General features: G+C 41.2%; 1 protein-coding gene across 7 annotated transcripts in view; it reads right to left on the bottom strand.

The window, feature by feature from the left end:
• Positions 1 to 2,026: 2,026 nt before the first annotated feature.
• lrrfip2 (leucine rich repeat (in FLII) interacting protein 2) overlaps positions 2,027 to 16,619 on the bottom strand; it is a 119,332-nt gene continuing 104,739 nt past the window's right edge. For all 7 annotated transcript variants that reach the window (XM_059971136.1, XM_059971147.1, XM_059971157.1 and 4 more), the window contains 2 exons: positions 10,780 to 10,884; positions 2,027 to 3,074 (listed from right to left, as the gene is read on the bottom strand). In XM_059971136.1, coding sequence (XP_059827119.1) covers positions 2,964 to 3,074; positions 10,780 to 10,884 — 216 coding nt within the window. In that variant the 3' untranslated portion in view covers positions 2,027 to 2,963. The remainder of the gene's footprint in view (positions 3,075 to 10,779; positions 10,885 to 16,619) is intronic.

Genomic DNA, 16,619 nt, shown 5'->3' with positions numbered 1-16,619 from the left:
CTGTGACTAGTGGAGTGCAGTCGGAATCAGTGCTGGGTCCGTTGTTTGTCATCTATATCAACAATCTGGATAATATTGTTAACTGGATCAGCAAATTTGCAGATGACACCAATATTGGGAGTGTAGTGGACAGTGAGGAAGGCTATCGTGGCTTGCAGTGGGATTTGAACCAACTGGAAAAATGGGCTGAAAAAATGGCAGATGGAATTTAAGGCAAATAAGTGCGAGGTTTTGCTCTTTGATAAGACCAACCAGTGAATGGTAGAGCACTGAGGAGTGCAATAGAACAAGGGTTCTGGGAATACAGGTCCATAGTTCATTAAAAGTAGTGTCACAGGTAAACAGGGTCATAAAGAAAGCTTTTGGATATTGCAGTGTCAGGAAGACCTGAGTTATAAGGAAAGATTGGAAACTTTAGGACTTTATTTCCTGTAAATGTAGAAGATTGAGAGGGGATTTGATAGAGGTATACAAAATTATGAGGGGTATAAATAGGGTAAATGCAAACAGGCTTTTTTCACTGAGGCTGGGTGGGGACCACAACTAGAGGTCATGTATTAAGGGTGAAAGGTGAAAAGTTTAAGGGGAACATGAGGGGAAACTTCTTCAGTCTTAGGGTTGTGAGTGTGTAGGATGAGCTTCCAGCACAAGTGGTGCATGCAAGCTCGATTTCAACATTCAAGAGATGTTTGGATAGGCACACTTACTGGTGCAGTTGTTGGGATTAGGCAGTTTAAATAGTTCAGCATGTACTAGATAGGCTGAAGGGCCTATTTCTGTGCTGTACTTTTCTATGATTCTATCCCAACCGTGTACTTATTATTTAGGGAAACAGCTACTCTGCACCATCTGATTATCTTTCTGCTGAGTCACCCAGCTATCTGACTCCTGTAAGTAAGATGTCACTGCCTTCCTTTTCCATCTATCTATGAACTCAATCTCCAAAATGATCCATAGGTCATCCAGCTTGAGCTCCAGGTCCCTCACATGCTCTGTGAGGAACTGCACCAAGATGCATCTTGAAGATACAGCAATCTCCCACTTCTTGCAATAGGAGCACATAACTACCCTGGGATCCATTCTTGCTACTGTAGCTAAATAAAGAAGCCAAAGCCTCACCGTGCCTCTGCCTCTTCTCAGCAAAGCTTCAGTTTTTCACTCCAACTCTATCCCACTTCCACAATAGCCACTCCACTAAAACCTAACTTCTTTGTATTGGCCATTATGATCACAAGTAAGGCTCCAGGGGTTATGGACACAGCAAGTTCCATCACAGGCACCATGTTCTCTACTGCTGAAGGCAGCTTCAAGAGCTAGTGCCTCAAAATGTAGCATTCATCATAAGGACCCTCACCATCCAGAACATGCCCTCTTCTCATTATTATCATCTCACTGCCTCTGTGTAAAACCAAAAATTTGCCCCACACATTGCCTTTGACCTTCAGCCGTCAAACCTCTATAAAAAACAGTCGAAGTTTGTCCAACCTTGCCTTTTGGCTCATCCCCTTTAATACAGGCAGAATTGTGATAAATCTCTTCTGCATCCTTTCCAAAGCCTCCATATCCTTCCTTCAATGGGGTAAGCAAAATTGCACGCAACGCACCCAGTGCAGCTTAACCATTTTCATATGACTCCAACCTGACTCATATTTCCGAGGCTGAATCAATGAAGGCAGGCATGCTACCTGTACCACCTTATCTATTTGTTTGGTCACTCTCAGCATGTTGTCATTTTCAGGGACTATGGATTTGCATTCCAAGATCTCTCTCTCTTCACCTCAGTGCTCCTCAGGGTCCTACCGCTTACTTTCCTCTTACAATTAATTAGTTTCTATCTTGCCCACATAGTTTCTGTAATATTTCTGCTATTTTCTACACATTTGTGTATCTTTCTCACTGACCACTTAACATCGTTAAGCAGGCAAACGTTTAGTCATTAAGTGCCTTAGGGCCTCCTTCCTATGTGCACCTATTACATGAAGACACACACAGAAATGATAAAAAAAACATCATTGGTTATGCCATATAAAGTGTCCACGGTTACATTTAATGTCAAAACCCTCATTCACAAGCCTCTTTTCTTGAAAAGACCAAACATTTACAAACAAGGAACATAAGCAATGTTTTGAAGATGCAGTCTAATAGCTTTATAGAGCAAAAGAAATAATTTTCCATTTGCTTTACTTTCATGAACATAGTAAGGAGTAGAGTGTTGCCACTTTTGTGTTTTGAAATACATAATACGGTGGTTGAAACTGATTCAACACTTACCTATAGTCCATTTATTTATGAGAGTAAGTTGTACATAATTCTTTAGAATGTTAATTATGGAAAATCAAGTGTCACTTTTGGCAAATACTTGTTCCAGAAATTTGCATGTTTAGTTTTTAAAAGACGGATTATATTACTTTAGACCAAATGAACAGTCCATACATGTTGTTGATTAGGTAACAAAAGCAAGATAATCTTCACTACACCATAGAAAAGGCACTTGAAATGTGTAGTGGTGATCCATTATGACCACTAAACAGTAGCCGATGTTTCAAAAGGAACTTGTGAAGTTTTCTTCTGTATCAGTTCTGTTCATACAGTCCTTCGAGGTCTTTAAGCAACCACTATAATTCTCAGCAGCAGAAAGGTAAATCATTCTGATGTACTAAAGCTATAACAATTCATATTTACATGCTAATTAGTCATATCAAGAACACATCCCAACTCAAAGAGTATAATTAACCCAGTGAGCTACAAGGTAACATAATTAACTCTTATCAAACATGTAGACATTAGGTGATGTCTTCGTTCTCTCATAAATTACAAAAGTTTGTCTACATTTATAAATCCAGAGCCATATAGATAAACATGTTTCAGGATTTAATAGTGGCTGGGCCAATAGAAAAGGTCTATAAATTGGAACACCTGGAGGTTTTGTTAGTTTAAGATGCAGTGCATTTGCTTTTTGATCTCTATTGCTGAGAGAGGAGTGCATTTCGATTGGCTTTCATCTTCTCTAATCGCTTCACCAAGTGGCTATTGGTCATTTCCATTTCCTCATTTTTATCCAATGCTAATCGCAACTGTGAAGAAGGAAAGAAGACACGTAAACTCAAACAGCAGTTGCATAGAAAATCTAAAAAAAATGGAACTCAGATAAAAGTGCCATATTTAAAATGATATAAAGTCAGAGGGGAATACATAGAACATAGCAATTTACAGTACATTACAGTCCCTTTGGCCCACCATGAAACCTACTCTAGAGAAGTGTACAGGATATTTACAAAACCATTTTTTAACATCTTGAATATACTGTCGGAGTGGTGGTGGAAGCAGATACAATAGCATTTAGGCAGGCACATAAACAGGCAAGTGAGGGAGGGATATAAAGCATGTGAATGGATTAATTTAGCTTGACATTATAATGTGCATAGACATCATGGGTCAAAGACCCTGTTCCTGTGTTTAAATGCTAGTCCAGAAGATTAACATTCATAGGATCTGGGTTGAATTAGCCGTCTGGATCCAGGGTGGGCAATGTTCGATGGGATTTATTTCAGTTGGAGGTCTGTGACTAGTGTTCCTCAGGAACCTCTGAGGAACAACCTGGGTGGAAACATAGATGGGTGGGTTAGTAAGTTTGCAGGTGATAGGAAGATTGGTGGTGTTTAGTTTAGGATGGTGTAGAAGACTGGCAAAGGATACAGCAGGATATAGAGAAGTTTCGGATATATCAGAGAGATTGCAGATGAAGTTTCACCCACCCAAATGTGAAGTGTAACACACAAAATGCTAGAGAAATTCAGTAGGTCAAGCAGCATTGATGGAAATGAATAAACAGTTGACATTTTGGCCCAAGACCCTTCATCAGGACTGCAGAAAAATGGGAAAGAAGTCAGAAAAGGAAGGCCCCACCTTCTTACTTCAGCTTCTTCCCCACTCCTTTCCAAAGAGGCTGCCTGACTTGCTAGGTTCTGCCACTATTCTGCGTATGTTACTCTGGATTTCCAGCATCTGTAGGATCTCTTGTGTTTATCAAATGTGAGGTCTTGCACTTTGGCAGACCAAATAAAAAGAAATAGTACACTGTTATTGGCAATGCCCAATGTTAATAAGAGGGATCTTGTGATTGATGGGTGGTAAAGAAGGCACACAGCATGCTTGCCTTTAATAATCAAGGAACTAGATTCAAGTGCAGGAAAATTATATTGTGACTTTATAAAGCTCTAATTAGGCAGTAGCTGAGGTATTGCATTCAATTCTGATGGTCCCACTACCACTACTTAAACCTCTTAAGTACCCTCTCCGAAGCCTCCACAAGGAGGATGTGGAGGCTTTGGAGAGTGTACTTGAGGTTTACCACGATGCCTCCTGGATTAGAGGGCATGTGCTATGAGAGGTTGGACAAATGTGGGCTGTTTTCCTGTCTGAGAAACAACTTGCTCCAATTCATCTACCGAGGCAACAGGTCCACAGCAGATTTCATCATATTGGCTCTGCATACAACCCTGGAACATCTGCACAGCAAAGATGCATACATCAGGATGCTCATACGATTATAGCTCAGTATTTAACACCATCATCCCCTCAAAACTAATCAGAAAATTCCAAGACCTGGGCCTCAATACCTCATATTGGATCCTAGATTTACATTGGAAAACCTAGTTGAATTTGTCAACTTGAATTGGCAAAAGAATCTCCTCCACAATCATCATCAGCACAAGGGCACCGCAGGGATGTGTACTTAACCCCCCTGCTCGACTCGCTTTACACTTATGACTATATGGCTCAGTTCAGCTCCAACACCACGTATAAGCTTGCTGAAGACACCACTGTTGAAAGTTGTATCAAAGGTGGTGATGAATCAGCATACAGGAGGGAGATTGAAAACTTGTCTGAGTGGTGTAATAACAACAACCTCTCACTCAATGTCAGTAAGACCAAGGAACTGGTTGTAGACTTCAGGAGAGGGAAACCAAAGGTGTACAAGCCAGTAATCATAGGAGGATCAGAAGTCAGTAACTTTAAATTCCTGGGTGTCACCATCTGAAAGGACCTATCCTAGATACATCACATAAATATAATTGGAACAAAAGCACGACACTGCCTCTGCTTCCTCAGGTGTCTGCAGAGATTTGGCATTTCATCAAAAATCTTGATGTGTGGTGTAAAGTGTACTGACCAGCTGCATTACAGCCTGGTATGGGAACACCAATGCCTTTGAATGGAAAATCCTACAAAAGGATTTGGCTCAGTACATCATGGGTAAAACCCTCCCAACTATTGAGCACATCTACATGAAACATTGCCGTAGAAAAGTAGCATCCATCACCAAAGATCCTCACCACCCAGGGCATCCTCTTTTCTTGCTGCTGTCATCAAGTAGAAGGTATAAGTGCCTCAGGACTCACACCACCAGGTTCATGAAGATACTACCCCTCAATCATCAGACTTTTGAACAGAAGGGGATAACTACAATCATAAACGAGAGAAAATCTGCAGATGCTGGAAATCCAAGCAACACACACAAAATGCTGGAAGAACTCAACAGGCCAGGCAGCATCTATGGAAAAGAGTACAGTTGATATTTTGAGCTGAGATCCTTCAGCCGTCCTGCTTTGGGTCTCGGCCCGAAACATCGACTATATTCTTTTCTGTAAATGCTGCCTGGCCTGCTGAGTTCCTCCAGCATTTTGTGTGTATAACTACAATCATTCTACTTCTGGTGTTTCCTCAACCGATAATTTCACTTTAAGGACTTTTATCTTGTTATTTCATGCTCATTATTTATTGCTATTTATTTATATATGCATTTGCACAGTTTGTTTACAGTTAACAGTTCCTGATATTTACAGTTACTGTTCGATAGATTTGCTAAGTATGCCCACAAAAGAAGAATCTCAGGGTTGTACGTGGTGACATAACTATACTCCGATAATAAGTTTTACTTTGAACTTTGATCTTTGGAGCAGCAGAGCTGGAGGGAGGTTTGACAGAGGTTTATGAGATTAGAGAGGCACAGACAGAGTAGATAGCCAGCTTCATTTTCCCAGAAAATGTACACTAGAAGATATACATTTAAGGTGAGAAGAAGCAAGTTCATTGGAGATGTGCAGGGTAAGTTCTTTACAGAGAGTGGCAGGTGCCTGGAATGTGCTCCTGGGGTGGGAGTTGTAGAAGCAAGTACAACAGACTATTAGATAGGTACATGAATGTGCAGGAAATTGAAGGATATGGAGATGGTGAAGGCAGAGGGGATAAGATTAGTTGGTCACTTGATTACTCATTTAATTGGTTTTGCACAACATCATGTGCCATCAGGCCCGTTCCTGTGCTGCGCTGTACTGTTCTATGTTACGTTCAATGTTGACTTTCCTATCATCAGGAAGAAGGTACTCGCAGCATACAGCACATTAAGGTGCATAAATCCTCAGAGCCAGAACAAAGTCTTAGACTTTGAGAGAAGTTAGAGAAGAAATTGCGGAGACTGTTGCGAACATATTTGCTTAATTGTTTTCCACCAGTAAAGTTCCTGAGAGTGGAAGAGTGATCTGTTGCTTCAGAAGGGTAGCAAGGACAAGTCAGGTAATTATAGGTCGGTCAGCTTGACATCAGTAATGGAGTCCATTTGGCAGAAGACTAGATGCGTTGTGCTCGACTGAAGACTGCTGCAACATTCAAGGATTCAGGGACTTGGACTTGGAATGCTGCAAATCCAACGTATTGGTTTATTGGTGAACGGCAGGGACAAAGGGTGTGGGAGTTAAGTGAGGGCTAGCCTCAAGTTGATGTGTTGACTGTTTGCAAGGATGGGTGTTGGAATCAGACACTCTGCAAGAGTGCTGGATAATGTGGCACAGTGTCCATGCTGCAGTCAGTGCTGCCCCCAGTATCCACTCAGCATGTGCTACATGTGCCGTAGAGTAATGCTGTTTCGTTTGGCTGTATTCATGGGTAATCATGTATGGCTGAATGACAATTAAACTTGAACTTGATTATTTATATAAATGATTTGGACATGAATGCACAAGACTTGATCAGGAAGTTTGTAGATGACACAGTAGTAAAAAAGATCATAGATGCAGGGGTACCTTGTTCATTTCATGAAGTAGGCTGAAGAGTGGCAAGTGGATAAGTGTGAGATGATGCGTTTTGGAAAGATAAGCCAGCACATACCAGAACTTACACTATGAATGATAAGGCACTAGGGAGCATAATGGATCAGAATTTCCCAAGGAGTGCAAGCACATAGTTCACTGAAAATAGCATCAGGGTGACAGTGTGGTGAAAGAGGCATTAAACCTGCTATCCTTCATCAGTCGGGGCACTCAGGATAGGAGGTGGGACATTACATTCTAGTTGTGTAAGTTATTGGTGAAATCACACTTGGGAGTACTGTGTACTGTTCGAGTCACCCCATTAGAGTAATGATGTGGTTAAATGAAGAAGAGTGCAGAAAGGATTTACAAGAATCTGCCAGGACACGAAGGCCTCAGTTATACAGAGAGGTTGGTTAGACTGGGTCTATTTTCCTTGGAATGAATGAGAATGTGGGGCGGCCTTCTACAAATGTTTAAAATCATGTGAGGCACAGATAGGCGACACGGTAGCATAGCACTGGTTAGCGCCAGTGATCATCAATCAAGTTTCAATTTCCACTGCTGTCTGTAAGGAGTTTGTACATTCTCCATGTGACCAGGTGGGCTTCCTCCAGGTACTTCGGTTTTATTCCCATATGCCAAGACGCACGGTTAGGGTTAGGGTTTGTGAGTTGTGGGCATGCTATGTCATCTCTGGAAGACTGATGACACCTGCGGACTAACCCCAGCACAATCCTCAGATTACGTTGGCCATTAACTCAATGTATTTCACTGTGTGCTTTGGTGTTATGATGTACATGTGACAAATAAAGCTAAACTTTAAATGTTTTCGTTAAGGTGTTTTCCTTAGGGCAGGGGAGTACAATGATAGGCGAGGGGCAGAGGTTTAGGATGAGAGGGAAAGATTTAAAAAGGACCCGAGAGGCAACATTTTCACAAAGAGTGTGCTCTCTGTAGTGTCTGAACTAACAGAAGTGTTTGATGCAGGTAGAATGGTATCATTTAAGAAGTAGTTGGATAGGTGCAATGCTGATCAGCGCATATGCCCCAACGATGACTAACCCAGATGACATCAAAGATAAGTTCCATGAAGAACTTGATGCCCTCATAGCAGCAGTCCCACAATCAGAGAAGCTTATCGTCCTTGGGGACTTTAACGCCAGAGCAGGGACAGATTACCAGACCTGGGAAGGGATTCTTGGAAGACATGGTATTGGTAAGTGTAACAGCAATGGCCTGCTGCTCCCCAAGAAGTGAGGCAATTTAGAGGCTGGATAGGGATTGAGAAGCTACTAAAAGCAATTGAACATACAGGATGAAAGGAGTATGGCAAAGAGCAAGAAAAGTCATTTGGATTAAATTGCATTTATTACGACAGATGAAGTCAGATGAACTTGGGTTATTAATAGGTATATAGAATTGGCATATTACTTCTGAGGAGGGTAGCAATGATAAAATACTTAAGAGCAGAGACATAACATTGTCTACAAAGACCCATATAGTCAAGTCTATGGTATTTCCAGTTGTGATGGATAGCTATGAGAGCTGGACTATTAGTAAGACTGAATACAAAAGTATCAACACCTTTGAATTTGGGATGCTGGAGGAAAGTGTTAAAAGTTCGCTGGACAGCAAGAAGATCCAACAAGTCAATACTTGAAAAAATACAGCCACACAAGGAGGCTTCATTATGAGACAAAAGCTCAAATATTTAGGCCACATCATGAGAAGACAGGATTCCTTGGAGAAGACTCACATGTTAGGTAAAACAGAAGGTAAAAGAAGGAGCGGACAATAGAGGCTACGATGAATAGATAATATAACTCAGACAATGTGTATGACCTTGGGAGATCTTAGGCAGTTTCCAACAAGGCGGCTTGGTGTGCAGGAATCCATGACATCATGAAGAGTTGGACTCGACTGAACAACTGAACAACAACAAGCTATTATGGAAATATGGCTAAGGGAGGGGCAGATGTTAATAACCTTAATGTTCTAAGATATAGGTGCTTTAGACAAGATACAGGTGAGGGAAAGAGGAGGGGCAGTTGCTTTTTTGATTGAGGGAGTCATCAAGGCAATAGACATGACTTTATATCAGATCATCTTGTGAGGCTTTATGAGTTGAGCTGAGAAATAATAAAGGAATACCTTGTTGGGATTGTACTATAACCTCTTAAATAGTCCTCAGGAATTAGAGGGAACAAATATGCAGGGACATCACATAGCATCCAAGGAATTCTAGAAAACTGGATACAAAATTGGCTGAAAATGATGGTAGAACATCTTTGAGAATGGTGATGTGACTAGAAGCTTGTCCCAGAGGTCACCAATCATCAGTAGCTGTGCTGTTTTTGTGTTTCTAGTTTTCTTTGTCACATTTTGTCTTCACAGGCTTATGTTTTGCAAATGGAATTCTCATCCAATCTTAAATTTCTGAATCACAATAAGGATTTTTCAAAGATTACTCTGCTATTTTGCACACATTAATACATTATACAGTGTTACCATGTTTCCTTACATGAACTGCGTCTTACTAGAATTTTAAGCTAAATACATTTCATTACTCATGACTAAATTGAAAATTGTTCAAGAAATTTGTCACTCATAAGCATTATGATTATTTCTATTAGTCTGCTTTTACTTGTTTCATTTTACCATTTATACCTTTCATCACTTTGTCAGATAGGTTATTCCTACCACTACCTTAAATACTTGCCCTTTTTTAAAACTACCATCAAATCAAAAATGTTCTCTTCAATGATTCTCTTTTAAATCAGCTGCTACTCTATTATATTGCTATTTTACTTGTACACCATAACCTAATACAGACAAAAATGCTGGAGGAGCTCAGCAAGCCATGCAGCATCCTTGGAGGAGAATAAATGGTCACTGTTTTGGGCCAACACCCCCTCATCAGAACTGGAAAAGAAGGGGAGGAAGCAAAAATAAGTTGGAGGGAGGGAAAGGAGTACACACTGTCAGATGGTACATGAGACCAGGTGAGGGGGAAGGTGGGTGGGTTAGGGAGGGGACATGAAGTCAGAAGTTGGGTGGTGATAGATGGAAGATATAAAGGGCTGTAGAGGAAGGAATCTATTAGTGGAGGATAGTGACATTCCTTCTTCATTACCTCTTACCTATTCTACCTATCACCCTCCAGCTTCTCACTTCATCCCTCTCTCCCACTCAGCTACTTTCGTCTTCTAGCTTGTACTCCTTCCTCTCCCCCTACCTTATTTTCCCTTCTGCTCCTTCTTTTCCAGTCCTGATGGAGGTTTTCAGCCCAAAACATCAACTGTTTATTCCCCTCCATAGATGCTGCATGACTTGCTGAGTTCCTCCAAGATCTTGTGTGTTGCTCAATATTTCCAGCATCTGCAGAATCTGGTGTCTATAGCTGAATTACCATCTCTAGACTGGTTTGCTGGCATATCTCATTAAGAGTTATCATGTTAAGCTGTTTGGATTTTAAACTGCACTAAAAATGAGTCAAATGACTCAACTTTTCAGATGAAATGAAAAATGTCACCAAGGCACATAAAGAACACAATGTACCTGAACTAAATGTTAGAAAAAGATACTCTATTAATTCCATTTCCCTATAAGATTACTTGAAGGTTACTTGTTTCTGGGATGCTGAAAAACATAGCAGTATCAAGTGAGCACAGCGACCAAGTACTCATACCTCTCGCTGTAACCTTCTTTTTTCTGCTTTAAGTTCATCCTCTATTTTTTCAGAGTTTTCTGATGCTGTTTTATACCTATGTAACTGCCCTTCAAGTCTGGCAACCTATAAATATAAACAAGAAACATAAGCAACAACATGCAATTTGAATAAAAATCCATCCAGACAATAATTCAAGATTATTTAATAACAAAGAATGGCATTATGATTCCACAGCCTGACAAAACATAAAATTGCAAGAATATAAAAAGTAGCAATAGGGCCATTAGGCCTTTAAACCTATTCTGCCATACAATAAAATAAATCATCACTGATTCTGTCTTTGCCACCACTCCACTTTCTGCCTTGCCCTAATAATCCTAAATTTAATTTCTCAAACTTGCAATGTTTGTTTGAATTTGCTCATTTATTACAGATCCATAATTGCCCTTGAGCAGATGCAGGCAGTGATCATCTTGACCAGACACAGTTCCCAGAGTCGTTCAATTGTACAACACAGAAACAGGCTCTTTCAGGGCAACTTGTCTATGCCAAGCAAAATGCTTATTTCAGCTAGTTCCATTTGCCTACATTGGACCATAAGACATACAAGCAGGATTATCTCATTCAGTCCATTAAGTCTGCTCCTCCATTTTATAATGGCTAATTTATTACCCCTCTCAACTCTTCACCTGCCTTTTACTTGTAACATTTGACACCCATACTAATCAAGAATGTATCAACCTCTACTTTAAAATACCCAGTGACTTGGCCTCCACAGCTGTCCGTGGCAATAAATCCCACAGGTTCACTATCATCTACTTAAATTTCTCCTCATCTCTGTTCTAAAGGAAGATCCTCGTATTTTGTGGCTGTGGTCTCTAGTCCGTGACTCACCTACTATGGGAAACATCCTCTCTACAGCCCCCAGAACACCACTGTCGACTAGAAAAGGCTCCCTCTATTCTCACATTTGAGCTGCATCCCTCTACACCAAGGGTATTCCCTCTAGAATCCCACCTAAGTTTCCAATTTTCTTTGTGTCATGATTCAATACCATTAAGCAAGGGAGTTGTGGGCCCCAGGTTGGGAATCCCTGCATGTACCTGTCCAAATGTCTTTCAGTTGCAGTTCTGATATAAGTAGATGGCTTGCTGCTCCAGAACCCAGTCCTATTCTCATGCTAATTTTCAATGTATTTTGGTCCCCACACTCCCCCACCCCCCGCATTCCCATTAACTTGCCATATAGGTCCAGTCTAGTATCTTTTAGTTATTAGTCTCTAATGGCAGATCATTCCATATACCCACTAGACTTGCCCCTCAGACTTCCAACAAACCTTCCCACACTCTTAAACCTCTGTCCTCTAGTTTCTGGCTCACTTACCCTGGGGAAAATGCTGTGGGTTATTTATGCTGTTTTTGATTTTATATACTTTCCCCTCATATAAGTCTCCCCTCATCTCCTTTGCTCCAGGGAAAACAGTCCGAGCATATCCACTCGCTCTTCATAAATCAAGCCCTCCAGCCCAGATGATAAATGTTCTTTAAAAAATTTTCTTCTGGTAAAGGTATTCCCACAATGTTGTTTTCTTAGCAAATACATAACGTTGACCCCACAAGAATGAAGAAATAAGAGTGTTTTCGTTCTGAGGGGTCCAAATATCCTTCCATATGATCAGTGAAAATTAATATGCAGCTAAGTAAGCAAATAAGACTGCAAGGAGATTTGAGTATAACAATCAAAGTACAAAGGTTCAAGGTTCAGAGTAATATAGATACCAAGTGTCAAATACATAAGAATGTGCTGCAAATTGACATCCACACAGGTCTGATCTTCTATTTGAGATTATATGAGAGACGCAGAAAAGGTTCACATTATTAATCCCTTAAATCTTGCAATTATAGAAATGCAACAAAGATTTACATAATTAATTCTTTAAATGACAGATGATCATATGAACAAAAGTTAAGCAGACTGGACTTACATTCCCTCCCTTAATGGCAAGTTAATGGGAATGAAGGGGAGAGGAACAAAATACATTGAAAATTCGTATGACAATAGGATTTGTCCTTGAGCCAGCAAGCCAACCACTTGTATCAGAAAACTCATGGTAAAACTCAGAGATAAAAATTGGACTAACCACCCACCCGGTCTAACAAAGAAGCTTCTCTCCACTCTCAAACACAATCATATCCTTCCTATAGAATAACGAGAACTGCACACAATATTAAATATATTTTGGAGAATTATAACAATTGTAACAATAACAATTTGGAGAAGGAAGTCTGAGAATCAAAACGGGAGTGCTGCGGAAGCCATTTTGATTTTTTCTTGTCATCGGGTTTAAGAGAGGCGGGACTGCACAGTCGTGTGACGTCGGGAACACAGCCTTATACAGCGGGCAGCGTCATTTGTGGGCAGTGGAGTGAAGGCTTAAGGGCTTTAGCTCAACAGGCTTAGGCGGAAACAGGCGAGGCAAGGTAGATTTAGTTTTCAATTTTTCCTGTTACTTGAGGAAAGGGGAAGTACGAGTGTGAGGGCAGCTTGTTGTTCTCTGTGTCGGATGTGGGAGGTCCTGGAGTCTCCTAGCCTCCTTGACATCCATATCTGCACCAGGTGCGCCGAGCTGCAGCTCCTAAGGGACTGTGTTAGGAACTGGAGCTGCAGCTCGATGACCTTCGTCTGGTCAAGGAGAGTGAGGAGTTGATAGTGAGAAGCTACAGGCAGGTGGTCACACCAGGGAGGCAGACAAGTGGGTCACGGTTAGGAAAGGGGAGGGGAAGAGTAAGGTATTAGAGAGTACCCCAGTGGCTGTACCCCTTGACAATAAGTACTCCTGTTTGAGTACAGTTGGGGGGGACAGCCTACCTGGGGGAAGCAACAGTGGCCATGCCTCCGGCACAGAGTCAGGCCCTGTAGCTCAGAAGGGTAGGGAAAGGAAGAGGAAGGCAGTAGTAATAAGGGACTCGATAGTTAGGGGGTCAGATAGGCGATTCTGTGGATGCAGTCAGAAGACCCGAATGGTAGTTTGCCTCCCTGGTGCCAGGGTCTGGGATGTTTCTGATCGTGTCCAAGATATCCTGAAGTGGGAGGGTAAGGAGCCAGAGGTTGTGGTACATATAGGTACCAATGACATAGGTAGGAAAAGGGAAGAGGTCCTGAAAGGAAAATATAGGGAGTTAGGAAGGGAGTTGAGAAGACGGACTGCAAAGGTAGTAATCTCCAGATTGCTGCCTGTGCCACGCAACAGTGAGAGTAGGAATGGAATGAGGTGGAGGATAAATGTGTGGCTGAGGGATTGGTGCAAGCGGCAGGGATTCAAGTTTTTGGATCATTGGGACTTCTTTTGGGGCAGGTGTGACGTGTACAAAAAGGACGGGTTGCACTTGAATCCTAGGGGGACCAATACCCTGGCGGGGAGATTTGCTAAGGCTATTGGGGAGACTTTAAACTAGAATGGTTGTGGGGTGGGAATCAAATTGAAGAGACTAGGAGAGAGGAGGTTAGTTCACAAATAGAGAAAGCTTGCAGACAGTGTGTGAGGGAGGATAGGCAGGTGATAGAGAAGGGGAGTGCTCAGACCGAAGATGTAGGGGAGAAGGAAGAAAAAGAAGATAGTAAAGTTGCTTGCACCTTTAGGGATAAACAGAGAGTAAGAGGTGGAGAGTTTCTTAATGCTCCTAGCATTAAAGTAGATGCATTTGTAAGAAAGGTGGATGAGCTTAGAGCATGGATTGATACCTGGAAATATGATGTTGTAGCTATTAGTGAAACATGGTTGCAGGAGGGGTGTGATTGGTAACTAAATATTCCTGGATTTCATTGCTTCAGGTGTGATAGAATCGGAGGGGCAAGGGGGGAGGTGTTGCATTGCTTCTCAGAGAAAATATTACAGCAGTGCTTTGGCAGGATAGAGGGCTCATCTAGGTAGGCTGTTTGGATGGAATTGAGGAATGGGAAAGGTGTAGTAACACTTATAGGGGTGTATTATAGACCACCTAATGGGGAGCGAGAATCGGAGGAGCAAATTTGTAAGGAGATAGCAGATAGTTGTAGTAAGCACAAGGTTGTGATTGTGGGAGATTTTAACTTTCTACCCATAGACTGGGAAGCCCATTCTGTAAAAGGGATGGACGGTTTCGAGTTTGTAAAATGTGTGCAGGATAGTTTTTTTTTGCAGCAATACATAGAGGTACCAACTAGAGAAGGGGCAGCATCGGGTCTCCTGTTAGGGAATGAGATAGGTCAGGTGATGGAGGTATGTGTTGAGGAGCACTTCGGGTCCAGTGATCACAATGCCATTAGTTTCAATATAATTATGGAGAAGGACAGGTCTGGACCCAGGGTTGAGATTTTTGATTGAGGAAAGGTTAACTTTGAGGAGATGAGAAAGGATTTAGAAGGAGTGGATTGGGACAATTTGTTTTATGGGAAGGATGTAATAGAGAAATGGAGGTCATGTAAAGGTGAAATTTTGAGGGTACAGAATCTTTATGTTCCTGTTAGGTTGAAAGGAAAGGTTAAAAGTTTGAGAGAGCCATTGTTTTCAAGGGATATTGGAAACTTGGTCGGAAAAAGAGAGAGACCTACAATAAATATAGGCAGCATGGAGTAAATGAGGTGCTTGAGGAATATGAAGAATGTAAAAAGAATCTTAAGAGAAAAATCAGAAAAGCTAAAAGATATGAGATTGCTTTGGCAAGTAAGGTGAAAATAAATCCAAAGGGTTTCTACGGTTATATTAATAGCAAAAGGATAGTGAGGGATAAAATTGGTCCCTTAGAGAATCAGAGTGGACAGCTATGTGTGGAGGCAAAAGAGATGGGGGAGATTTTGAGCAATTTCTTTTCTTCAGTATTCACTAAGCAGAAGGATATTGAATTGCGTTGGGCAAGGGAAACAAGTAGGGTAGTTATGGAAACTATGATGATAAAAGAAGAGGAAGTACTAGCGCTTTTAAAGAATATAAAAGTGGATAAGTCTCCAGGTCCTGACAGGATTTCCTTAGGACCTTGAAGGAAGTTAGTGTAGAAATAGCAGGGGTTCTGACAGAAATATTTCAAATGTCATTAGAAACGGGGACGGTGCAAGAGGATTGGCATATTGCTCGTGTGGTTCCATTGTTTAAAAAGGGTTCTAAGAGTAAACCTAGCAATTATCAGCCTCTAAGTTTGACATCAGTGATGGGTAAATTAATGGAAAGTATTCTTAGAGATGGTATATATAATTATTTGGATAGACAGGGTCTGATTAGGAACAGTCAACATGGATTTGTGCGTGGAAGGTCATGTCTGACAAATCTTGTTTAAGTTTTTGAAGAGGTTACTTGGAAAGTTGACGAGGGTAAAGCAGTGGATGTTGTCTATATGGACTTCAGTATGGCCTTTGACAAGGTTCCACATGAAAGGTTAGTTAGGAAGGTTCAATCATTAGGTATTAATATTGAAGTAGTAAAATGGATTCAACAATGGTTAGATGGGAGATGCCAGAGAGTAGTGGTGGATAACTGTCAGGTTGGAGGCCAGTGACTAGTGGTGTGCCTCAGGGATCTGTACTGGGTCCAATGTTGTTTGTCATATACATTAATGATCTGGATGATGGGGTGGTAAATTGGATTAGTAAGTATGCAGATGATACTAAGGTAGGTGGCATTGTGGATAATGAAGTGGGTTTTCAAAGCTTGCAGAGAGATTTAGGCCAGTTAGAAGAGTAGGCTGAAAGATGGCAGATGGAATTTAATGCTGTTAAGTGTGAGGTGCTACATTTTGGTAGGACATATATGGTAAATGGTAGGGCATTGAGGAATGCAGTAGAACAGTGATCTAGGAATAATGGTGCATAGATCCCTGAAAGTGGAA

This window comes from Hypanus sabinus, chromosome 1 (genome assembly GCF_030144855.1).
Source record: "Hypanus sabinus isolate sHypSab1 chromosome 1, sHypSab1.hap1, whole genome shotgun sequence".
Classification (NCBI taxonomy): Eukaryota; Metazoa; Chordata; class Chondrichthyes; order Myliobatiformes; family Dasyatidae; genus Hypanus; species Hypanus sabinus.
Note: the sequence above shows the minus strand (reverse complement) of the source record. Positions and strands in the feature narration are given on the sequence as shown.